General features: G+C 43.0%; 1 protein-coding gene across 1 annotated transcript in view; it reads right to left on the bottom strand.

Annotated features, from left to right (window-relative positions):
• Nucleotides 1-26905, bottom strand: part of LOC106580197 (mucin-2) — a 54062-nt gene extending 27157 nt beyond the window's left edge. Inside the window, exons 1-4 of the mRNA XM_014160998.2 lie at nucleotides 25766-26905; nucleotides 25405-25485; nucleotides 20882-20941; nucleotides 18124-19042 (exon numbers count right to left, since the gene is read on the bottom strand). Of these exons, the coding sequence (XP_014016473.2) occupies nucleotides 18124-19042; nucleotides 20882-20941; nucleotides 25405-25485; nucleotides 25766-25847 (1142 nt within the window). The 5' untranslated portion in view covers nucleotides 25848-26905. The remainder of the gene's footprint in view (nucleotides 1-18123; nucleotides 19043-20881; nucleotides 20942-25404; nucleotides 25486-25765) is intronic.
• Between the last annotated feature and the right edge of the window lie 359 nt (nucleotides 26906-27264).

Genomic DNA, 27264 nt, shown 5'->3' with positions numbered 1-27264 from the left:
TAGAAATACAGAAACTAGAACCCCACATAGAAATACATAAACTAGACAAAACCCCAACATAGAAAAAATAAACTGGAACCAACATAGACATAAATAAACTAGACAAAACCCCCTGTCACACCCTGACCTACTCTACCATAGAAAATAAAAGCTTTCTATGGTCAGGACGTGACAGTACCCCCCCAAAGGTGCGGACTCCGAACGCACAACATTAAACAACAAAAAAAACAGGGAGGGTTAGACATTTACATTACATTTTAGTCATTTAGCAGATGCTCTTATCCAGAGCGACTTACAGTAGTGAAGGCATACATTTCCTAAAAAAAAATTCAGTACTGGTCCCCCGTAGGAATCGAACCCAGAACCCTGGTGTTGCAAACACCATGCTCTACCAACTGAGCCACACAGGACCGTGTGTTAGGGTGGGTGTCTAATGTCGGTGGCGGCTCTGGTGCAGGACAAAGAACCTTCACATCCCACGGATCCTCCTGCATTGGAGGCGATTCTGGTACAGGACTAAGAACCCTCACATCCTGCTTATCCGCCAGCATAGGAGGCGGCTCCGGTTCGGGGCTTACCCCCCGCTCTGCCAGCTGATCCCTCCGCTTTCGTGTCACCGGACCGTGGATCATCGCCGGAGACTCCGGACTGCGGGCCGTCTCCGGAGGTTCCGGACTGCCGGCCGTCTCCGGAGGTTCCGGACTGCCGGCCGTCTCCGGAGGTTCCGGACTGCCGGCCGTCTCCGGAGGTTCCGGTCTGCAGGCCGTCTCCGGAGGTTCCGGTCTGCAGGCCGTCTCAGGAGGTTCCGGTCTGCAGGCCGTCTCAGGAGGTTCCGGTCTGCAGGCCGTCTCAGGAGGTTCCGGTCTGCAGGCCGTCTCAGGAGGTTCCGGTCTGTAAAACGTCACCGGAAGCTCTGGACTGGGAACTGTCGCCGGAAGCTCTGGACTGGGAACTGTCGCCGGAAGCTCTGGACTGGGAACTGTCGCCGGAAGCTCTGGACTGGGAACTGTCGCCGGAAGCTCTAGACTGGGATCTGTCGCCGGAAGCTCTGGACTGGGAACTGTCGCCGGAAGCTCTGGACTGGGAACTGTCGCCGGAAGCTCTGGACTGGGAAGGCACACTGGAGGCATGATGTGTGGGGCTGGCACAGGTGGCGCCAGACTGGTAACACTCACCTCAGGGCGAGTGCGGAGAGCAGGAACAGGACACACCATGCTGGGCAGGCACACAAGAGGCCTGATGCGTGGGGCTGGCACAGGTGGCGACAGACTGGTGACATGCACCTCAGGGCAAGTGCAAGGAGCAGGCACAGGGCGTACCAGGTTGGATAGACTCACTGGAGGCCAGGTGCATGGGGCAAGTACAGGATATACTGGCCCGTGGAGGCGCACCAGAGGTTTTGAGCGTAGAGCTGCCACAACCCGTCCTGGCTGGATGCTTACTTTCACCCGGCAAATGCGGGGCGCTGGCACAGGACACACTGGGCTGTGAATGCGCATTGGCGACACAGTGCGCGGAGCCGGCGCAGGATATCCTGGACCGAGGGGGCGTACTGGAGACCAGGAGCGCTGAGCTGGCACCACCCTTCCTGGCTGAATGCTCACTCTAGCCCGGCAATTGCGGGGCACTGGCAACGAGCGCACCGGGCTGTGAATGCTCACTGGAGATACAGTGCGCATCACCGCATAACACGGTGCCCGACTGGTCACATGCTCCCCACGATAAGCACGGGGAGTTGGCTCAGGTCTCCACCCTGACTCTGCCAATCTACCCGTGTCCCCCCCCAAAAAAATGTTTTGGGGGCTGCCTCTCGTGCTTGCCTTGATGGTATAAGGCCTCGTAATATCGCCGTTCTGCTCTCACTGCCTCCAACTCCTCCTTTGGATGACGATACTCCCCGGGCCTTGTCCAGGGTCCTGCTCCATCCAGGATTTCCTCCAATGTCCAACTCATCTTCCCCGTAAACGCACGCTGCTTGGTCTTTTGGTGGTGGGAGATTCTGTCATGTTTGTCGTATGATGAAGACCAAGGCGCAGCGTGTGTATCGTTCCACATTTTATTATAACTGTGAAACTATGCAAGACATACAACTAAACTACTAAACAAAATAACAAACCGTGACGAAGAGGTGAAACATACACCACCTCAAAATAATCTCCCACAAAACCGAGTGGGAAAAACAACAACTTAACCTCTATGGGCTACTCAACAGCCAGTGTAATCCCGTGGCGCGTTATTCAAATTCCTCAAAAATTTCAATTTTACAAACATATGACAATTTTACACCATTTTAAAGACAAGACTCTCGTTAATCTAACCACACTGTCCGATTTCAAAAAGGCTTTACAACGAAAGCAAAACATTAGATTATGTCAGCAGAGTACCCAGCCAGAAATAATCAGACACCCATTTTTCAAGCTAGCATATAATGTCACATAAACCCAAACCACAGCTAAATGTAGCACTAACCTTTGATGATCTTCATCAGATGACAACCCTAGGACATTATGTTATACAATACATGCATGTTTTGTTCAATCAAGTTCATATTTATATCAAAAACCAGCTTTTTACATTAGCATGTGACTAGCATGTGACTAGCATTCCCACCGAACACTGCCGGTGAATTTACTAAATTACTCACGATAAACGTTCACAAAAAGCATAACAATTATTTTAAGAATTATAGATACAGAACTCCTCTATGCACTCGATATGTCCGATTTTAAAATAGCTTTTCGGTGAAAGCACATTTTGCAATATTCTAAGTAGATAGCCCGGCATCACAGGGCTAGCTATTTAGACACCCAGCAAGTTTAGCACTCACCAAAGTCAGATTTACTATAAGAAAAATGTTATTACCTTTGCTGTCTTCGTCAAAATGCACTCCCAGGACTTCTACTTCAATAACAAATGTTGGTTGGGTTCAAAATAATCTATTGTTATAAGCATGTCAACCGCTGTTTAAAATCAATTTTTATGCCATTTTTCTCATAAAAAAGCGATAATATTCCGACCGGGAATCTGCGTTTAGGTAAACAGACGAAAGAAAATAAAGCATGGGGTTGACTCGGGCACGCGCCTAAGCCCATAGTACTCTGATCGGCCACTTGCCAAACGCGATAAAGTGTTTAAGCCAGAGCCTGCCTCGATATCGTTCAGCTTTTTCCCGGGCTCTGAGAGCCTATGGGAGCCGTAGGAAGTGTCATGTTATAGCAAAGATCCTCAGTCTTCAATAAAAAGAGCCAAGACGAAACACAACTTGTCAGACAGGCCACTTCCTGCATGGAATCTTCTCAGGTTTTGGCCTGCCATATGAGTTCTGTTATACTCACAGACACCATTCAAACAGTTTTAGAAACTTTAGGGTGTTTTCTATCCAAAGCCAATAATTATATGCATATTCTAGTTACTGGGCAGGAGTAGTAACCAGATTAAATCGGGTACGTTTTTTATCCGGCCGTGTCAATACTGCCCCCTAGCCCTAACAGGTTAAGGCAGGGATAAATGGGGGCTGTATTGATAAAAAGTTAATACTGGTAATAAGTAGTACAAACTGTCTATATGATCCAGTTTATTAATTTACATTCTAACTATTGGTGTGTGCTAAGTTGAGGGTCTTGAATTTGAGTGATATACTGAACATGGAGCATTAAAAGACATGGCGTAAAAAGACAAATAAACTTTGATAGTAGGGTAACTTTACTATTGTATTGGAACATCTGAAAGTGCTCAGTGGTGATTCGAATCTTGTATCATATGACACTGTGTGTACTATAAAGCCAGGCTGAACGTCATTTAAAGGGGAATGAGATGTCTGAATCATATTTCACCCAAATGCAATAACATACAGTATCTAGGCTTTCATTAAAACAAATCCCAAATTTTGTCAAACACTGATCTGTTTCAACTGTCTTGTGATTGTCTCCAACCCCCACTAGATGTCTCCCATTACCTCATGTGTATTTATACCTTTGTTTTCAGTTTGTTGCCAGTTCGTCTTGCCCCGTCAAGTACTACCAGAGTGTTCCCGGGTTTCCTGTGCTCTAGTTTGAGCTTTTCCTAGTCTCCCCAGTTCTGACCTATCTGCCTGTCCTGACCCTGATCCTGCCTGCTGTCCTGTACCTGCCTGACTCTGATTTAGATTATGACTATTTTCCTGCCTTGACCTACCAATCGCCTGCCCCTTGTACTGTAACAAACTCAGAAACTATTACTATCCGCCTCCTGTGTCTGCATTTGGGTCTTAGCCTGAGCCATGATAATACGAACTGGCCATGACTGACCCAGCAGACTCGGACCAGCTCTGCAATGTTGTCTCCTCCCAAGGAGCCACCATTTGGACGACACGAGGAGTTACTGTTACACCCTGATCTGTTTCACCTGTCTTTGTGCTTGTCTCCACCCCCCTCCAAGTGTTGCCTGTTAGGCAGCCTACCACGACGGTAACCTCCCAGCCCCTCAGTAATCCGGCTGTTAGCAGCACCGCCTCCCCGGCCACCCCGGTTTCCCAGGAACCCCGCTTACCTCCCCCAGAACGCTTCGATGGAGAATTGGGCACCTGTCGGGTGTTTCTCGCTCAGTGTTCCCTCATCATTTAGCTGCAGCCCTCCTCCTTCCCCTCGGACTGCTCTAAGATAGCGTATTTCATCACGCTGGTGTCCGGGAGGGCTCTCGCCTGGGCTACGGCAGTATGGGAACAGCAGTCAGCCGTATGCCTCAGTCTGAAGGAGTTTGTGGCGGAGGTAAAGAAAGTTTTCAATGCTCCATTGTACGGGAGAGAGGCTGCCCAAAAGTTACTCCAGCTTCGACAAGACTCCCGCGGTGTGGCAGACTATGCGGTGGATTTCCACACGTTGGTGGCTGAGAGTGCCTGGAACCCGGAAGCGCTATTCGACATGTTCCTGGAGTGGGCCCACTCCTCCAGGCTTGCCTGTGCCACCTTGGCTCCCGTCGGACCCTGGCCTTTGTGCGACATCGTTTTTGGTGGCCCAACATGGTTCCTGATGTCTCCACGTTTGTTGCCGCCTGCACTGTGTGTGCGCAGAACAAGACACCGCGTCAAGCTCTGGCTGGCATCCATCAACCACTCACCGTTCCTCACCACCCCTGAGTGAAAAGACACTGAACATGTATGCAATAACTGTAAAGTGTAGAGTTGATCTCCTTTTGTGTCAGTATGTAGGCCTCACAAAAAAATGCAGGTAGTTGTTTTAAGTCACCGTTCATTTCTGAGAGGGTGAAAAGGCCACCGTGTTGTCATTGAGTCTATCACAACCCCAAAAATTATAATAATAAAAAAAAAAATCCAATGATGATGAATTTTTTCCTGTTGGTCAGTGACAGATCAACTGCCATATGAAGTGTGATGAGGGTGGCTATAACTCAGTGAGCAGATGTTGCCGTCTAGTGACTGTTTCAGTTTGGATCAGTGTGGCCTTTTAGGTGACAATTAATTAGATTGCATGGACAGAGGGAACCTGATCCTAGATTGTTAACAATTAATATTTAACTAATAGTAATACATTTCTTCCCTAATAGTGTCTGTGTTTTTAGTGTCTCTTTTAGTTCCCTGCAGCTAATCTGGGCGTATGGTCACCAGAGATGGCTTGAGCTGACAAATGAGTTAACCTGTTATGGCTAGGGGGCAGTATTTTCACGGCCGGATAAAAAACGTACCCGATTTAATCTGATTATTACTCCTGCCCAGAAACTAGAATATGCATATAATTATTAGCTTTGGATAGAAAACACTCCAAAGTTTCTAAAACTGTTTGAATGGTGTCTGTGAGTATAACAGAACTCATTTGGCAGGCCAAAACCTGAGAAGATTCCATGCAGGAAGTGCCCTGTCTGACAATTTCTTGCCCTTCTTGATTATCTCTGTCCATTACAGGGGATCTCTGCTGTTACGTGACACTTCCTACGGCTCCCATGGGCTCTCAGAAGGCGGCAAAAAGCTGAATCGTGGCTTTGCAGGCTCTGGCTGAAAAAAGTAGCGCGTTTGGATAGTGGCTGGTTACAGTACTGTGAGACTCAGGCTCGTGCCCGAGTCGACCCCATGCTTTATTTTCTTTTGTCTGTTTACCTAAACGCAGATTCCCGGTCGGAATATTATCGCTTTTTTACGAGAAAAATGGCATAAAAATTGATTTTAAACAGCGGTTGACATGCTTCGAAGTACGGTAATGGAATATTTAGAAATCTTTTGTCACGAAATGCGCCATGCTCGTGACCCTTATTTACACTTCGGATAGTGTCTTGAACACACGAACAAAACGCCGCTATTTGGATATAACAATGGATTATTTTGAACCAAACCAACATTTGTTATTTTAGTAGCAGTCCTGGGAGTGCATTCTGACGAAGAACACCAAAGGTAATCAAACTTTTCTAATAGTAAATCGGAGTTTGGTCAGGGCTAAACTTGGTGGGTGTCAAATTAGCTAGCCCGTGATGGCGAGCTATCTACTCAGAATATTGTAAAATGTGCTTTCACCGAAAAGCTATTTTAAAATCGGACACCTCGATTGCACAAAGGAGTTCTGTATCTATAATTCTTAAAATAATTATGTTTTTTGTGAACGTTTATCGTGAGTAATTTAGTAAATTCACCGGTTTGCGGGGGGTATGCTAGTTCTGAACGTCACATGCTAATGTAAAAAGCTGGTTTTGAACTTGATTGAACAAAACATGCATGTATTGTATAACATAATGTCCTAGGAGTGTCATCTGATGAAGATCATCAAAAGGTTAGTGCTGCATTTAGCTGTGGTTTTGTTTTTTGTGACATTATATGCTAGCTTGAAAAATGGGTGTCTGATTATTTCTGGCTGGGTACTCCTGACATAATCTAAATGTTTTGCTTTCGCTGTAAAGCCTTTTTGAAATCGGACAGTGTGGTTAGATAAAGGAGAGTCTTGTCTTTAAAATGGTGTAAAATAGTCATATGTTTGAAAAATGGAAGTTTTTGTATTTTTGAGGAATTTGTAATTCGCGCCACGCCTATCATTGGATATTGGAGCAAGTGTTCCGCTAGCGGAACGTCTAGATGTAAGAGGTTAAAGACTGCATTACATAGACAAGAATGTGTTTTTCTTGGGATAGCTTAAGAGTAGAACAATCCCTCATCGTCTCAAAATCATCCTTGCATCTGGGAAACTAAGCCAGGGTGGGGTTAAGACAACAACCCTGTGCAGATAACGACCGGATGAAGCCAGAGTGGCTTATGATGCCCCAATCTGCATGGCATGGGTGGAACCAACCATGACTAAGCATTTTTAGTGTCAGCTATATATAGTACTCTGCATTTGTGTAAAGGTTAAGTTACTTGGTCCAACACTCAAGGGTGTGGTGTCGACCAGCCTCATTATTGCAATAATTAATCTATATTGAATAAAGATGATTGTTTGAATAAATTACAAAGTCTCTCTCACTTGATTAGAATATTCCACGACAATCAGTATTCCTACTCTGAGACGCTTGATACATACAGACCCAGGTCTGGCCAGAAGGGAGCGGTGGTACGCCTTTATGTGAACACAGTCAATTAAAGTAGGGATTTTTTGTGATAGTCTGTCAATGTGCCCTTGAGCAAGGCACTTAACCCTAATTTGCTCCAGGGGCACCGTACTACTATGGCTGACCCTGTTAAACACATTTCACTGCACCTATCTGACAGTAAAACCTATTTTTATTCATTTTTTATTATTGGTTTTTAAAAGGAGAGTTTTTAATCTGTTTTTTAAAAGGAGAGTGTGATTAATTTTATTAATAATAAATCAAGATGAAAATAAGATATTTATGGGGTGGTACGTAGTCTAGCAGTTAAGTGTTGGGACAGTAACTGAAAGGTCGCTGGTTCGAATCCCAGAGCTGACTAGGTGAAACATCTGTCAATGTGCCCTTGAGCAAGGCACTTAACCCTAATTGCTCCTGTAAGTCGCTCTGGATAAGAGCGTCTGCTAAATGACAAATGTAAAATGTAACTTAGGAGTTATTTAGATCAAATGTCAAACAACAGCACTGTAGAAAACCGTGGTCAGGGTTCGTTTATTCTTTGAAGTGCAAGGCCTGCTGGTGGACGACCCTCTGCACTAATGACATGTTAGGGCATGTCCCCTAAAGTGACCTTTCATTGGACCTCTTGACCTGTCCGTCAACTCCTTTGACCCAGCCCACCTGGGCCCAGGCCAACGGGCCTGTGGGGCGGGACAACTATAAAAGCATAGCTCTACCCTTATCGGTCTTTAGTAGTTATGGGCCCTTTTCAGTGAGCCGGTTCGTTCGGCTCAGCTCACCAAAAAGACCGTCTCTTTAAAAAAAATATGTTTTGTATTTTTTTCAAGTCAAACAGTTTGCGATGGTTTGACTATGATTGGTGTTAAAACGATTCTAATTAAATTATTAAATGAAATCATACTCTAACTTGACCACAATGTATTTAAAAATGCATTGTTTTGTTATGAAAAAGAATGCTATTAAACATTTGCATTTAAAGTATAACTTTTTAATGTATGTAAACAAAGTGCATATAAACCATTCAAAACGAATACAATCTGAACAACATAATACTAGAATATTGCACCATATCAAAGAAAAATAGATAACAGTGTGAAAACTGCAGCATCCCACTTAAAACACTAAACTGGTCCCTCTTTTCTCTCACTTCTTTATTGCCATGTTATAACCAGCAGCACACAGCAATGCTGACCATATTTTTCGTTTATGAGAGATTTGCATTCAGAAACACAAGCTGCCTCACTTTTGAGGGGCTGATGTGGTTTCTTCTCTCAGTAATTATTTGTCCCGTTTTTGAGAAGACCCACTCAGAGGGGGCGGATGTGGCCGCTATGCAGAGTCCCCCTGTCATGACTTTAGTAAGCCGTGGGTAGAACGGGGCCTTGTTCTTCCACCAGCTCAGAGGATCTGCAGATCTTTGGAGGAGGGGATCCTTCAAATAGGATCAGACCTCCATTATGGCATCTGCTGAGGGATTCCTTCATGCTGCATCCCCAGTTGCGCTCTCGTCAAACTGCAGACGTTTGTGGCACTACTGCTGGTGCTTCTGTTCCATCTGATCCCTCTTCCTGTTGCCCTGGTGCCTGAGCCACCTGACTGCTGGGGCTGTCCCTCCCTGCTGCTGAGGTTATTCTTTGAAGAGCCTCATCAATCGCTCTGGCTTCACTGAGGGCTAACGTCTTAAACTTGGGGTCAAGTGCAGCGGTTTCTGATAGCACGTGATTATATTCCATTCTGTGGAACTTTCTGTCCATTGATGAACATAGGGTGTCCATAAACTCTGTCACATGTCCTGTGGTTACATTTGCTTCTCTCTGGTGGCTGGCTGTGATTCGCTGCAGACCCTTACACAGGAGTATCTTTTTTGAGGCTGTCACATAGCTGAAAAGAGAGAACAGTAACTTATTAGTTCATGTTTTGTCTACTGATACTACATTCTCATCTACTGCTCATATGCATTTATAATACTGGATTAAATAATGATGTAGTAATAACTACTTACTGTACCTCTCTCCACTGATCTCCACAGCGACCTGCTCAAAGGGTTCCAGGACTCTGCACAGCTCCACCACCACCTCCCATTCCTCTTGGGTCAGAGCATCAACAGGTGCATTGACAATGGCCAGGGAAGAGATGATGGCATCCTTTGACTCAAGAAACCGCTTCAACATATAAAATGTTGAATTGCACCTTGTAGTGCAGTCTTGTTTAGGCCTCAGCTCAGACTTTAGTTTTTCAGCACCTACTGTGCTCCTGTGGAAGTATTCCACAGCTACTTTCACTTTGTCCACAGTGGGCTTCATCACCTTCAGAGCATCTCCTACAATCAGGTTGATTGTGTGGGCAAGACATGGATGATGTGTCCATTAAAAAATGTTCATGGCTTTGGTTATGTTAGCTGCATTGTCGCTAACACAATAGACCATTTTTCCATCTACATGCCATTCTCTGGCCACTCTCAACAGTTCCTCTGCCAAGTTCTGAGGTGTGTTTGTTGCTGAACTCAAAGCAGTCCAGAAGACAGCTAGACATCGAAAAATCTTCAATGAAGTGACATGTAACCGACATGTAAGAAGTGGTTACCCTTGATGTCCAGCAGTCAGTGGTAAGGCAAACTGCAGTAACTTTTTGGGCTCTCTTTTTTCCTTTTTCCCGCACTGAAGCCTGTGTGCTCTCATACTGTTGTGGAATAAGTGATTTTGAAAGGGTTTTCCGGCTTGGAATTGCATACATTGGGTTTAGACTATTGCTATCATTTCTAAAACCTCTGTCCTCCACGATCGAAAATGACTGGAAATCGGTGGCAATCATTTTAGCCAATGCAATATCAATTTGGCCTTGTTTTGCTACAGGACATAGACTTTGATATAAACTGGTCCATAGAAGACTGCGTTGCTGTGGGTCGCGGAGTAGGCCTACCTGACTGAGTGGATACATCTCCACGTGTGGAGGTGCTGGCTCTACCACTATCACTAGCAGACCCGCTAGTTTCTCGAAGCTCCGCTACAGCTAGCTTCACAGTTGGGTGCACAGTTCGCATATGCCGGTGTAGGTTGTGCGTAGAACCAGCTTTATATGAGATTTTGTTTTGGCAAATTCTACACTTTGCTCTAAGATTGTCTACATTATTAAAATGCATCCAAATGCTACTGTGCTTCCGACTCATTTTCCAGCTGTTTTCACAAATGTCCTTCCTCTTTCTCCTCAGCTGCTAAGTGTGTGACTGAGTGAGTTGGCTCGGCCCTCCCTCACGCATCTGTGGCTCATTGGTTGACACTGCTTGTCTGATTGACAGGAACAACAGGTGAGGCTCTTAGTCTGAGCAGACAGTCAGAACAAATGTGTGCGCTTAAGCATTTAGGCCTATATTATATTTATTTTTTCGTTCTTTGAATTGGTAAATTCTATTCATTTAAATCTTTTGATTATTCATATCTAATTTTTAAAATATTTTTTATAAATACAGATGAAGTCGGAAGTTTACATACCCTTAGGTTGGAATCATTAAAACTCGCTTTTCAACCACTCCACAAATTTCTTTTTAACAAACTATAGTTTTGTCAAGTCGGTTAGGACATCTACTTCGTGCATGACACAAGTCATTTTTCAAACAATTGTTTACAGACAGATTATTTCACTTATAACTCACTATCTCAATTTCAGTGGGTCTAAAGTTTACATACACTAAGTTGACTGTGCCTTTAAACAGCTTGGAAAATTCCAGAAAATTATTTCATGGCTTTAGAAGCTTCTGATAGGCTAATTGACACCATTTGAGTCAATTGGAGGTGTACCTGTGGATGTATTATAACCTGTTGTGGACAGACGTTCCGCCAGCTGAACCCCTAGCCAACAGCCAATGGAACAGCAGGGCGCGATATTCAAAACATACAAAAACTAATAATTAAAATTTCTCAAACATACGACTCTTTTACACCATTTGAAAGATAAACCTCTTGAATCCAACCACGTTGTCCGATTTCAAAAAGGCTTTACAGCGAAAGCAAAACATTAGATTATGTTAGGATACCACCACAGCAAAAAATCAACACAGCCATTTTCTTAGCAAGGACAGCCATTTTCAAAGCAAGGGTAGCCGTCCAAAAAGCACAAAACCAGCTAAAATTATGCACTAACCTTTGACGATCTTCATCAGATGACAGTCCTAGGACATTATGTTAGACAATACATGCATTTTTTGTTCCATCAAGTTCATATTTATATTTAAAAAAAACATTGGCGCGTGACATTTACATTGGCGCGTGACGTTCAGAAAATGTATTCACCCCAAAATTTCCGGTGAATGGGCACCATAATTTACAGAAATACTCATCAACGTTGACAAAATATATAACAATTAATTAAAGAAGTATAGATTAACTATTCCTTTATGCAACCGCTTTGTCAGATTTCAAAATAACTTTACGGAGAAAGCACATCGTTCAATATTCTGAGTACTGTGCCCCAAGCTATTCAGTTAGCTGTCCAGCCACGGCATCCACAAAACGCTGAAATTTGTTAAAAATATTATCTTACCTTCGCTGATCTTCGGCTGAATGCACTCGGAAGGTCTCCCACTTCCACAAGAAATGTTCATTTGTTCGATAAAGTCGATAATTTATGTCGAAATAAATCCGTTTTGATGGGGTGTCCAGATCACCATTCCAAAATACATCTATCCACCGTCGACGAAAAGTTATAAAGTTCACTCAGCGTTTGTAGAAACATGTCAAACCATGTTCACAATCAATCTTTAGGGTGTTATTATAGTAGAATTTCGATAATATTCCAACCAGACAACAGCAGATTCATTACAAAAGAAAAAGAAAAATGGCTAATCCTTCGTGAGTGCGCACGAGGTAAGGCAACGACACCAGGTTGACCACATACTGTTCTGGGTGTTATTCAATCAAATTGTATTGTAGAAGCCTCAAACGAGGTTCTAATGACTGTTGACATCTAGTGGAAGCCTTAGGAAGTGCAATATGACATCACGGACACTGTAGTTTAGATAGAACATAATTTGAAATGACTACAGGTCAAACTTCCTGGTTGGATTTTTCTCAGGGTTTTGCCTGCCATATGAGTTCTGTTATACTCACAGACATTGTTCAAAAAGTTTTAGAAACTTCAGACTGTTTTCTATCCAAATCTACTAATAATATACATATCCTACCTTCTGAGTCTGAGTAGGAGGCAGTTTAATTTGGGTACTTTTTTCATCCGGCCGTGAAAATACTGCCCCGTATAATGAAGAGGTTTTAAGGCCTACCTTCAAACTCAGTGCCTCTTTGCGTGACATCATGGGGAAATCAAAAGAAATCAGCCAAGACCTCAGAAAAAAATTGTAGACCTCCACAAGTCTGGTTCCTCCTTGGGGGCAATTTCCAAACGCCTGAAGTTACCACATTCATCTGTACAATCAATAGTACGCAAGTATAAACACCATGGGACCATGCAGCCGTCATACCACTCAGGAAGGAGACGAGTTCTGTCTCCTAGAGATGAACGTACTTTGGAGCGAAAAGTGCAAATCAATCCCAGAACAGCAGCAAAGGACCTGTGAAGATGCTGGAGGCAACAGATACAAAAGTATTTATATCTGTCTCGGTTGTCATCTGGAATGGAGGACCAAAACGCAGCAGGAATGTGGATGCTCATCTTGATATTTATTTGAACCAAGAAAACACCAAAAATAACAAAAGAAGAACGAACGATCAACTAAACAGTCTTGTAAGGCTCACACACGCAAAATAAGAAACAATCTCCCACAAACACTAAACCAAACACATACCCATATATAGGACTCTCAATCAGAGGCAACGAGAAAGCACCTGCCTCCAATTGAGAGTCCAACCCCCCATTAACCTAAACATAGAAATACAACTAACTAGACTAAACATAGAAATACATAAACAAGGAACAGTGCCCAAAAACCCCAGAATACCTAAATCAAATACCCTTCTACAAAAAACACCACCCCGAACCACATAAAACAAATACCCTCTGCCACGTCCAGACCAAACTACAATAACAAATAACCCTTATACTGGTCAGGACGTGACAATATCCACAGTAAAACGAGTCCTATATCGACATAACATGAAAGGCCGCTCAGCAAGGAAGAAGCCACTGCTCCAAAACCGCCATAAAAAAAGCCAGACTACAGTTTGCAACTGCACATGGGGACAAAGAGCGTCCTTTTTGGAGAAATGTCCTCTGGTCTGATGAAACAAAAATATAACTGTTTGGCCATAATGACCATCGTTATGTTTGGATGAAAAAGGGGGAGGCTTGCAAGCCAAAGAACACCATCCCAACCGTGAAGCACGTGGGTGGCAGCATCATGTTGTGGGGTGGTTTGCTGCAGGAGGGACTGGTGCACTTCACAAAATAGATGGCATCATGAGGACGGAAAATTACGTGGATATTTTGAAGCAACATCTCAAGACATCAATCAGGAAGTTAAAGATTGGTCCCAAATGGACAATGACCCCAAGCATATTTCCAAAGTTGTGGAAAATGGCTTAAGGACAACAAAGTCAAGGTATTGGAGTGGCAATCACAACGCCCTGACCTCATCCTATAGGACATTTGTGGGCAGAACTGAAAAAGAGTGTGCGAGCAAGGAGGCCTGCAAACCTGACTCAGTTACACCAGCTCTGTCAGGAGGAATGGGCCAAAATTCACCCAACTTATTGTGGGATGCTTGTGGAAGGCTACTCGAAATGTTTGACCCAAGTTAAACAATTTAAAGTTAATGCTACCAAATACTATTGAGTGTATGTAAACTTCTGACCCACTGGGAATGTGATGAAAGAAATTAAAGCTGAAATAAATCCTTATCTTTACTATTATTCTGACATTTCACATTCTTAAAATAAAGTGGTGATCCTAACTGACCTAAGACAGGGAATTTTTGCTAGGATTAAATGTCAGGAATTGTGAAAAACTGAGTTTAAATGTATTTGGCTAAGGTGTATGTAAACTTCCGACTTCAACTGTAGATTCGGCTCTTCTGATATGTGAGCCGGCTCCCAACGTTCACCTACAAGAGCCGGCTCTTAGAGCTGATTTGTTCGCGAACAACCCATAAGTAGTCTTTTGTGCAGAGTTCTTCCAGGAGAGATGTGGATACCTTTAGTCAAGAAGAATACACTGTAGCTGAAGAGTGCATACTAGACTGCAAAATCTGGACACTTTTCCTAACATGGTGTGGTGCTAGTGCATCAATGCAAAGTAAGTGGCCTGTTCTAGCATACCATTGTCATGCTTGAAGTGTGTATATGTGTGTAATTAGCCAATATATTCTCTATTATACTGTCTTACAGTGTTGTAACAATGTTGTCATTGTGTTACAAATGCTTGCACTAAAAACGGAACCCGCTACCACAGGCCCTCTTGTGTGCTGTACATATTGTTAGTGTGGTTCTGTTAGTTTCCATTACTTTTCATGCTTTTAGAGTGTGAGTCATTCCATGTGGTATCCCCATAACATATCCCCTATGTGACCTAAAATGGCAGTTGTGTTTGTAGTCCCAAACTGCTAAAAGACAACAAATATTTGGCATGGTTTCCAGCATTACTTATGGTTTCTGGTCTATTTCCTTTTTAACATGCTAGTGTCGTTAGCATGCTAGAGTCGTTAGCATGGTTAGTATGCTAACTCCCCATGGTAAATAGAGTGTTTAGTTTGCCTAACTAAACTGTTAGCATTGCAGCGCCGTTAACATAATTACTCCACATTGTGTGTATTGGTTGTTTATTTACTGAAGCCTTTGTGTGCATCTTCTATTAGCCTAATGGTATGCTGTTTACAGTACGTTATGTGCTATTTACTGTTATTTATCTACTGGTTACTGCTAATATTGCACTGTTAATTCCAATGCTAATGTAGCCATCTGTATCCACTGATTATGCTATGCTAAGTAGCTTATTAGCCGTTTACCGTTGCTTCGATGTTCGATTGCACTGCTCCTGCTGGCACCTTATATACATATGTTAATACATTAGCATAGTAGCATACATTTCTATTGTATAGCAATAACTGTAATTACAGCCCGTGTTTCTTTCTGTTTCTTACCAATTTAAAACGACTTTCACTATCACTTGCACTTCCACCATTATCAACCCTACTACAATTCAATGCCGTGTGTGTATTTGTGGCAACCAATTAGTGACTTTAGTATGTCTTCTGCTGCATCATTGTCCCTCTGAAAGGGGACCCGGGGAGCATGTCTCTAGTTTACACCGCCACTTCTCAGAGTTCACCGACCATCAGATGGCGCTCCTTCAGTACCTAGTACAATGGCTGAAGATGGAAGCAGAGTCACCTGGGTGCAGCTAGGGCCCATACCCAACAGGAGAAGCCTGCAGCCTTTCAGCAAAAAGGCTCCAATGCCACCATGAACTATGTGGCAACAAAGCCTCCTCCACAGAAACTAACACCTGCACAACCCGCTGTTTACCATCAATGCAATATTCTATGCCCTGCTAGCAGCTTATGTACCTTTATTCAACTCTACTGATGGTCTTCTCACAAATAAAATTGCATTATATAGCAAGAGTGGCCACTCCAGTGTTGGCACATGCGTTCTAGCATGTTGGCTATAGCGCACGTATAGCCTACATGAGATTATTATGGACAAAAGAGCAAGATTATTTGGTCAAACGGCAGGCAAGCATCAATGATCATGTCATCAGATTAAGACCCTCAATATTTATTGGAAAGAAGGATCAAGCTCATCACCGTGCACTTTCACCAACCTGTGATGATCATCATAATTTATTTAATCTATAGTCTAATATCTACAACCCTACTCAAATACCTAGGTGTCTGGTTAGACTGTAAACTCTCCTTCCAGACTCACATTAAGCATCTCCAATCCAAAATGAAATCTAGAATCATCTTCCTATTTCACAACAAAGCCTCCTTCACTCATGCTGCCAAACATACCCTCGTAAATCTGACTATCCTTCCAATCCTTGACTTTGGCGATGTCATTTACAAAATAGCCTCCAACACTCTACTCAGCAAACTGGATGTAGTCTATCACAGTCCCATCCGTTTTGTCACCAAAGCCCCATATACTTGTCACGCTTGTCGTCGTAGAGAGAAAGGGACCAATGCGCAGCGGGTTTCGTGCTGAACATATTTATTTATAAAATAATGCGAACACCACGGAAGAAAACAATAAACAAACTAGCGACATGAAACAGTAAAAGCAGGCTCAACAAAAAGCAGTGCTCTCAAACAACTACCCACCAAAAACAAAGACAAACACACCCTACTATATAGGACTCCCAATCAAAGGCAACTCAACACACCTGCCTTCAATTGAGAGTCCAACCCCAATCAACTAGACATAGAAACACAGACATAGACCAGTGACAAACCCCATAATACATACATCAACTACCCTCTGCCACGTCCTGACCAAACTACAATAACCAAATATACTCTATACTGGTCAGGACGTGACAATACTACCCACCACTGCGACCTGTATGCTCTCGTTGGCTGGCCCTCGCTACATAGTCATCGCCTAAACCACTCGCTCCAGGTCATCTATAAGTCTCTGCTAGGTAACGCTCCGCCTTATCTCATGTCACTGGTCACCATAGCAACACCCACCCGTAGCACGCACTCCAGCAGGTGTATTTCACTGGTCATCCCCAAAGCCAACACCTCATTTGGCCGCCTTTCCTTCCAGTTCTCTGCTGCCAATGACTGGAATGAATTGCAAAAATCACTGAAGCTGGAGTCTTATATATCTCCCTCTAACTTTAAGCATCAGCTGTCAGAGCAGCTTACCGATCATTGTACCTGTACACAGCCAATCTGTAAATAGCACACCCAACTACCTCACCCCATATTGTTATTTATCTTTTTGCATCCCAGTATCTCTACTTGCACATCAATCACTCCAGTGTTAATGCTATTATTGTAATTATTTCACCTCTATGGCCTATTTATTGCCTTACCTCCCTAATCTTCTACATTTACACACACTGTACATTGATTTTTATATTGTATTATTGACTGTACGTTTGTTTATGTGTAACTCTGTGTTGTTGTTTTGTCGCACTGCTTTGCTTTATCTTGGCCAGGTCGTAGTTGTAAATGAGAACTTGTTCTCAACTGGCCGACCAGGTTAAATAAAGGTGGGAAAAAATAATAATAATAAACAGCATGCTTTCCCGACTAGTCATAGTGGAAGGACCACACAACATGTCATCGGATGACTCCAAGTTTACTTCGATATGATGCTTATTATATAAATATTTACACATGAAAGTGTTTCCACTGACAATCTCACCAAATTCTTTTTACAGACACAAAAAGATCCCACCTTTAGCGTATTTTGTTTAATCGACATTTTTAAAGTTTTCCTGAAAAATGTTATGTTCCCATCTGGCCTGTCGACATTTTTTATCTGACATGTACTTTGCTCGCATAAAAAAGGTTGGATGGAAATCGGATTTCTGGCAAGCCAAAAAATGTTGGCATGACAATTCCATAAGGAGTTCGCAGCAAAGCAGAAACAGAATGGCACCCAGACTAAGTATTCTTGCCTTGCATTAGTAAACTTGATTACTTACCTGGTTTCTCTGTGATGGGTGCTTTGGTGATCACTCTGGTTGCGGTTGTGGTTATATTGGTAATGGTCCATGGGGCTGTGGTTGTAGTTAGTTGGGCTGTGGGCAATTGTGGTGTGGTTGTAATAGCTTGGCCTGTGGCTGGTGGGTCTGTGGTCGGTTGTGCTGTGGTTGAGGTTATCGGGATTGTGGTTATGGTTGATGGGGCTGTGGTTATAGAAATTCGAACTTGGGGTTGTCGTCATTCGGAATCTGATTGTGGGTGGCAAGGCTGTGGTTGGTTGGTCTGTGGTTGTGGTCAGTTGGGTTGTGGTTGTGGTTGTCGTCACTTGGACTGTGGTCAGTTGTGGTGTGGTTGTAGTCAGTTGAGCTGTTGTGGTCAGTTGGTCTGTGGTTGTGGATGATGGGACTTTGGTCGGTTGCACTGAGGTTGGAATTGGTTGAGCTGCAGTTGGCGTGGCTGTGGTCGTGATTGGTAGGGCTGTAGTTGTGGTTGGTTGGGCTGTGGTTGTAGGCAGTAGGGCTGGGATTGGTAAAGCTGTAGTTGGTTGGGCTGTGGTTGGTAGGGCTGTAGATGTGGTTGGTCGGGCTGTGGTTGATTGGGTTGTGGTTTGTAGGGCTGTAGATCTACTTTGTTGGGCTGTGGTTGTGGACGGTGGTGCTTTAGTTATGGTTGGTTGGGCTGTGATTGTGATCGGAAGGGCTGTAGTTGGGGTCGGTAGGACTGTAGTTCTGCTTGTAGTGGTATGAGGAACTGATATTGAGGTCGGTCGGCCTGTAGTACTGGTTCTAGTCTTTGTAGTCGGTGAGGGTGTGGTTGTGTTGGGTTGAGCTCTTGTTGAGGTCAAGAAGGATGTGTTTCTGGTTCTACTGGTTGTGGTCAGTGGAGCTGTAGAGGTAATTTCTGAGGCTGTGGAAGATACTAGTCAAACATGGACAGATGTAAGGTCATTCATTGCTGTACATAGCTTTTACAGAGCCTGTGAGAATGTGCAAGCACTAGCCTAACTGAAAATGTTACTCATCAGGAGGAGGCCAATAATACATACAGTTGAAGTCAGAAGTTTACAAACACTTAGGTTGGAGTCATTAAAACTCGTTTTCCAACCACTCCCCAAATTCTTGTAAACAAACTATAGTTTTGGCAAGTCGGTTAGGACATCTACTTTGTGCATGACACAAGTAATTGTTCCAACAATTGTTTATTGACAGATTATTTCACTTATAATTCACTGTATCACAATTCCAGTGGGTCAGAAGTTTGCATACATTAAGTTGATTGTGCCTTTAAACAGCTTGGAAAATTCCAGAAAATTATGTCATGGCTTTAGAAGCTTCTGATAGGCTAATTGACATGATTTGAGTCAATTGGAGGTGTACTGTGGATGTATTTTAAGGCCTACCTTCAAACTCACTGCCTCTTTGCTTGACATCATGGGAAAATCAAAAGAAATCAGCCAAGACCTCAGAAAAACCTTCACAAGACTTGTTCATCCTTGGGAGCAATTTCCAAATGCCTGAAGGTACCACGTTCATCTGCACAAACAATAGTATGCAAGTATAAACACCATGGGACCACGCTGCCGTCAAAACGTGTCTCCTTCCAAAGCGGTATGTCTCCTAGAGATGAACGTACTTTCGTGCGAAAAGTACAAATCAATCCCAGAACAACAGCAAAGGACCTTGTGAAGATGCTTGAGGAAACAAGACCAGAGAATTGTCCTCTGGTCTGATGAAACAAAAATAGAACTGTTTGGCCATAATGACCATCGTTATGTTTGGAGGAAAAAGGGGGAAGCTTGCAAGCTGAAGAACACCATCGCAACCGTGAAGAACGGGGGTGGCAGCATCATGTTGTGGGGTTGCTTTGCTGCAGGAGGGACTGGTGCACTTCACAAAATACATGGCATCATGAGGCAGGACAATTATGTGGATATATTGAAGCAATATCTCAAGACTTCAGTCAGGAAGTTAAAGCTTGGTCGCAAATGGGTCTTCCAAATGGACAATGACCCCAAGCATACTTTCAAAGTTGTGCAAAATGGCTTAAGGACAACAAAGTCAAGGTATTGGAGAGGCCATCACAAAGCCCTGACCTCAATCCCATAGAAAATTAGTGGGCAGAACTGAAAAAGCGTGTGCGAGTAAGGAGGCCAACAAACCTGACTCAGTTACACTAGCTCTGTCAGGAGGAATGTGCCAAAATTCACCTAATTTTTTGTGGGAAGCTTGTGGAAGGCTACCTGAAACGTTTGACCCAAGTTAAACCATTTAAAGGCAATGCTACCAAATAATAATTGAGTGTATGTAAACTTCTGACCCACTGGGAATGTGATGAAAGAAATAAAATCTGAAATAAATCATTATCTCTAATATTATTCTGATATTTCACATTCTTAAAATAAAAATAAAATAAACTGACCACATTCCCTTGGAATTTTTACTACGATTAAATGTCAGGAATTGTGAAAAACGGAGTTTAAATGTATTTGGCTAAGGTGTATGTAAACTTCCGACTTCCACTGTATGTTTTTATGTCAATAGCTGCAAGATCACGATAAAGTGCTGTTTACGATTGTCAGCAAGTTGCATGATTTACTATAATTGATTATAAAAAATGCATTCTGTTTAGCACTATTAGCACGAAGAGAATGTTGATTGTCAATGAACTGCATTCAAATGGAACAAACAGTGACCATTACCAGTACTATCATGATACAAGGCATTGGTAAATAAAAAGTTAATGGCATGTACAACTTACCAAGTTCAGTGGAGTGGACTCTACTGGTTAGGGACAGATGAAAATTGACAGAATGGTTACCTGGAGGAAAATGGGGACGGTCATGTTTTTTCAATTTCAGTCAAGGGGAGGGTTTAGTATTTTTTAAATCTAATACAGGGGAGGGTCATGCAATTTGTAATTGATGGAATGTCAATATTTCTCAGTGTTTTAGAATGAGTTGCTTATTAGGCTATACACCGAGCGTACAAAACATGCTTTTTCCATGATATTGTCACGTCCTGACCAGTTTAGGTATTATTTGTTTTGTAGTTTGGTCAGGACGTGGCAGAGGGTATTTGTTTTGGTTGGTTCGGGGTGGTTGGTTGGTTGTGTTTAGGGTGTGTGATTTGTTAGTTCTGAGTGTTGGGTATGTTCTAGGTTGTATTTTCTACGTTCTGTCTAGTTTAGTTTTTCTATGTTTAGGTTTGGGTGTGGACTCTCAATTGGAGGCAGGTGTTTCTATTTAGCTCTGATTGAAAGTCCTATATATAGGTATGTGTTTGGGGTTGTTAATTGTGGGTAGTTGTATTTTGCACTGCTGTTAGTATTGTAGCCTGTGAAACTGTCGGTCTGTCATTCTTTGTTTTCCGTGTTCACGTTTATTTAATAAATTATAATGATGAGCACGCAACCTGCTGCGCCTTGGTCCTCTCTCTCCTACGACAGCCGTTACAGATATAGACTGTTCAGGTGAATCAAGGTGAAAGGTATGATGCCTTTTTGATGTCACTTGTTACATCTAAAATCAGTGTAGATGAAGGGGAGGAAACAGGTTAAAGGATTTTTAAGCCTCGAGGCAATTGAGACATGGATTGTGTACTGTATGTGTGCCATTCAGAGGTTGAATGGGCAAGACAAAATATTTAAGTGCTTTTGAACGCGGTATGGTAGTAGGTGCCAGGTGCACCAGTTTGAGTGTGTCAAGAACTTCAACGCTGTTGGGTTTTTCATGCTCAACAGTTTCCAGTGTGTATCAAGAATGGTCCACCACCCAAAGGACATCCAGCCAACTTGACAACTGTAGGAAGTATTGGAGTCAACATGCATGGGCCAGCATCCCTTTGGAACGCTTTTGACACCTTGCAGTGTCCATGCCCTGACAAATTGAGGCTGTTCTGAGGACAAAAGTGGGTGCCATTTAATATTAGGAAAGTTCCTAATGTTTTGTAAACTCAGTGTATATCGATGTGTGCCCGATGCCTCTGACTCTTCACTGTACGCACAATATGAATTGTGGATGTAGGCTATTTAATGTGGTCTCAATCAAATAATCCATAGCCTATAGGCTACAAAGTGCATGCTCAGAGAAGCACAGATCAAAGTTATATTTCTAAGAGCTGCTGGGATGGTGAAAATAAAACTAGGCTGCATTACATACCGCAATGGATATTCCAAACCTGAGCCCCGGCTGTGCTGTGTAGGTCTAGGGTGGCCGTTCAGCAGGAGAGTCAAAGTATTCTTCTGAAAATTATTTTTGATTAGGCTTTCGAAAATGGACAGTTCATGGTGATTAAAGTAGGCAAATTCGCCTCGCGAGTGGTGCAGTGGTCTAAGGCACTGCATTATAGTTGCTAGCTGTGCCACTAGAGATCCTAGCACATGCATGCTGACACGGTCGCCAGGGGTACGGTGTTTCCTCCGACACATTGATGCGGCTGGCTTCCGGGTTAAGTGGGAATTGTGTAAAGAAGCAGTGCGGCATGGTTGGGTCGTGTTTCGGAGGACGCGTGGCTCTCGACCTTCACCTCTCCCAATTCCGTAAGGGAGTTGCAGCGATGAGACGAGACCGTAACTACCAATTGGATACCACTAAATTTGGGAGAAAAAGGGGTAAAAATAAAAAAAAGTAGGCATAATTCATTTAAGCCTAATTCTTCCTATTTAAGAAATAACAGGTAGGTGTCACACCCTGATTTGTTTCACCTGTCTTATGCTTGTCTCCACCCCTTTCCAGGTGTCGCACATTTTCCCCATTATCCTCTGTGCATTTATACCTGTGTTTTCTGGTTGCCCGTTGCCAGTTCATCCTGTCTCGTCAAGCCTACCAGCGTGATTTTCTGTACTCCTGTTCGTTTTCTGGTTCTTCTGGTTTTGACCATTCTGCCTGCCCTGAGCCTGCTTGCTGTTCAGTACCTTTTGACACTGCCCTGCACTGACCTCTTCCTGCCCTTGACCTGTCGGTTGCCTGACCCCTGTTTTGTTAATACACTTCTGTGATTCGAACTGTCTGCATCTGGGTCTTATCCTGAGGTCTGATAGTAGGCCTACCTGTTTGACAGATGAAATTAAGCTATAGGCTGCAATATCCATAGATTTTTCAGTCAATTCCTCCACCCACTATGCATTCATTAAATAGCCAACCTCCATGTCAGTGAAGGGCTGTTAAGTTAAAACCAAGACTCAAGTTGAGGGGATTTCAGAGGGTATGCCTTAGGTCTACCTTTTCAATTTTTGGGCGACCTGAACAAATTCACATAGAAATGTGAGTTACAGATATGTTATTCTTATTGAAAGCAAGTGAGTAGATATGTTCTATGTGAGCTATTTCTATGCTTACCTTAAGTGTTTTTGTGTCTTTTACTATCAGTTTTGTACACCAACTTCAAACAGCTGACAATACAATATTTTTTGTTATGGAAAATACATTTCGCAGCGGTTTAGATGGTACAATGATTTGCTACATTATACTTGCTTGTTTTGTCACATAAATTAGGCAAACTTTTTGAATTTTACGAACCCGGAAATGACAGAGCAATTTCCGCATAGTGCATCTTTACAGAAAATGGCAAATAGCACAGACTACCCCATGTTAGCTTAAGAGTTTGAAGAAAATAAAACGCATCCAATTATATAAAGTGATCTATAACAGTGCTTTGGTCCGCAATGCTTTATGCTAGAAACAAGCTGTAAAATACCCGGGAAAGATGTGACTCCGATGCATATGGGGATAACAGTGTTATGTTTCTTTGACATAACTTTTGAAAGTACCATGCTCAGATTCCTAATGATGTCTCAGATTGTATTGAATTTTGTTGCAAACAAGACACACTGATTTGGCATTGGAGAAATATGATAAGATGAACACATAGGCCTATCTCACTGTAATTTTGGTCATTTGTGTGGTATAGAAAATAAATCCGCTAATATGTAAAATGATGTAGAATTGAATGACATTTTTTATAAAAGGCAATTTTTTCTCAGGCCTGCAAAAACGATGATTGATTCATGCAATGCTTTAAGCATAAAATACATCTTTCAATGCTACTCTTGTCCACGGTGGTCTGTGAACCCACAAACCTCTGGCCCCTCAGCCCTGTGTTCTATCAAAATTCCTGCGTTGCTATGTAATGATTACAGGACGAAGAACAGTTTCTAAAACTGCATATCTAACATGCTGACCACACCACTCGTTGCACCCACAGTCTGCGTAGCCAGGCGCTAAAATAGAACATGGTTCTATTTGTGACCCTTGACGCACTGCAAGTCCTGCCTCTCCCGTTTCCTCATTGGTTTTTAGGAGCATATACCCACGTGCCATCTCCTCATTGGTTTTTAGGAGTATTTACCCACGTGGGTGATTGAGGTTCACACTCCAGTCCAGTTGGAGTGTAAAGTCCAAAGAAGAAGAAGCCTGAAGGAGGAGAGATTACTAGAAACAAACTCAGTTTTCCCTTTTATCTGTGGATTAGTTGTCGGAGCAGAGAACCTTGTGCATTTCAGGTAAAATAACAACCCAATGTTTATATCCCAGGACAAATTAGCTACCAACAGCTAGCTAGCTAAATTGCCATAAATGTTTAATGCTTTTCAACCTGTCCCCAAATGAATATAGTTGGTTCAGAGTTCGTTTTGATATTTAAACCTGTGTGTCCTGATCGCGTCTGGTGTGGGTGGATAAAATCAACATGTGCGCGATGGCGGATGAGCGGTCGGGTCAGCATGTAAGGCTCTGGGTCCATCAAAGAAGTGAGGTTAAAGGGTAGACTATTCTCTGTGCTATCCACTTTGTTTTAATAATTATTTTGGGTATAGGTGAGGGTTACTTGTTTTTTTTCAAGCATTCAGGGAGGGTTTAGGTCAAATATTTGCTGAAGGGAGTGCCAACCATTTATATTTCAGAGAGGTCTGATTTTCTCCATGTAACCCTTATTGTAAATAACGTTCACTCCCTTGGTATCACACTAAGCCCAAATGGAGATATCTGTCATCTTGAACATAATTGTTGCTTTGGCGTTTAACTGCCTCACACATTTACACAATATAATATTTAGCATAACTTCAAATTGGCTGCTGTGATGTCAGTGTAGTTTTGCTGCTCCACTGTATGGAGAATGTAGTATTGTGTTGTGAGATATGTCACCCCACATGGAGATATCATTAAGATAAAGTGTGTGTGTGCATGCTTGTATGTGTGCGTGCGTGTCTGTTTCTGTGTGCTTGCTTGTGAGTGTTTGGGTGCATGCCTGTGTCTGCCTGTGTGTGTATTAAGAGGGGAAAAATACCTTTATGTGCGCTTTCTGTAATGGTCTGATTGAACAGAGGCATGATGGAGTCAACTTCCCAGAGTTGAGACAGGTATTTATCTGAAATATTTAGACAAAAATGTATACTCATGTATAAACATCATCAATGAGCAAAACTTATTCAAAATTATACAAATGTATAGCCAATATGAATCATCCAAACTTTTGATTTTACACGCAGACTTTAAATATGGAACATTTACAATACATTTCCATGTCAGTTTAGAAATCTGAATATTACAATAACTGGTTTAGAAAAGCCTCCACAACAATGACAGAAGACAATCACCATTTACCACAGAAGATATAACCAATATGCTAAAAACTCTATAAACTTTACCTGATTTACCTGCCATTACACAGATGTATATGCAGTCAGAAATATTATTTTGGCTCACTGAAAGAAAGAAACAGTATGACATTCAAACTTTAGTCATGATCCCAATGATGACTTACAGTCATATACTGTGCAGTATATTAAGGTGGCGCATGCAAGAGTCAAACCCACAGCCTGAACCACACATTCAGGGTAGTCAACTCAAACTGTGTGTATTGGTTCTCTTTCAACTACTCCTTTAGATGTATCACAATGGGATTCCCTGGAGGTGGATCACCAATAGGAAGTACCAATCACACAACGTCTTTCGGAGACAGACCGGTCAAGTGGCGAATGAAGTAAGCCCCTCCCTCTTTACAAGAGCCACTCATCCCATCCTCTGGTCATCCTTGCTCTCTTCTTTGTGAAGATCACTACGCTCCTGAAGCTCTCTGATCCCTGTCTTAACTGTTCACATGCAAACCGTTTACGTTAACAATGCCAAACATAGGACCTCAGCTCCTGTCGATAGTGTTGAGTACTGACCGAAAGGAATGTAGAATTAGTTTTCAACTTTTCAGTCACTAGAATTAGTTTTCAACTTTTCAGTCACCAGTGGTAGCTAGCATCACATGGCTAGCTATCAAGACCTGGTTAGCCCATGCTGCTAAGCATAAGCTAACTTGGCTAGCTCGCTGGACGGCAAGGTAACCACACTAGCATTCTACCTGCACAGATGGCACTATTGCTAGCTCCCTTCTCTTGTTTATTTTAACCTATGTTCACTCATTTGTGTTGACTAGACCGACCATTTTAGCCTCGCTGCTCTACGGCCGTGAGAGAATACCAGCTCAAAGTTGAACACCTCTCCCACGCAGTTCCCTTCGGCTACTACTGTGCACCTTAGCTATAGCGTTCATACTGTGCTCACCCTAGCTAGCCATTAGTCACAAGGTTTCTAACAAGCTAGCTTACGTCTATTCAAAACCACCGGGCTGCCACATTTGTTTTACAACAGGCGTCTCGGTGTTACCAAGCCCCATTCTATATAATGGCTACCCAGTCCCAGGGCGAGCCAAGCGCTTCTAGTCAAACCAAGCACTTGTACTGCCACGTTCTTGCGCTTGAGGTTCCATGATTGTTGGGAAGGATTTTCACCTTCTATAAATCAACTGCCTGGGAAAGGAACATGCCCAGGCAGAACTCGACAACCCTGAATCCTGTGAGCACTGCAAAGCACTGACTAGGGCGGGCTCAAAACGTTCCCTCCCTCCTCACCTCTAAGCCACCGGCAGAGGCTGAGATTCAGCTCCTCGCAACCGAGCCCAGCTGGAGTGAGGTTATGGATAGCCTCAATTCCCTCCCCTCCCTGTATGATGACTTGGTGTCAGGGGAAGGCAAGCTAGGAAATGACAAGGATAACGATGGGATTAATCTTGTGGGTCTCATTAACTTCGTGACTGAAATGTAGTGTGAAGAGCCCATTCTTTCTCTCAAGCCGCTATGTCTCCCTGCTCCCAGTA

Source organism: Salmo salar, chromosome ssa20 (genome assembly GCF_905237065.1).
Source record: "Salmo salar chromosome ssa20, Ssal_v3.1, whole genome shotgun sequence".
Lineage (NCBI taxonomy): Eukaryota > Metazoa > Chordata > Actinopteri > Salmoniformes > Salmonidae > Salmo > Salmo salar.
The sequence above is the reverse complement of the archived record's forward strand: the minus strand, read 5'-3'. Positions and strand labels throughout refer to the sequence as shown.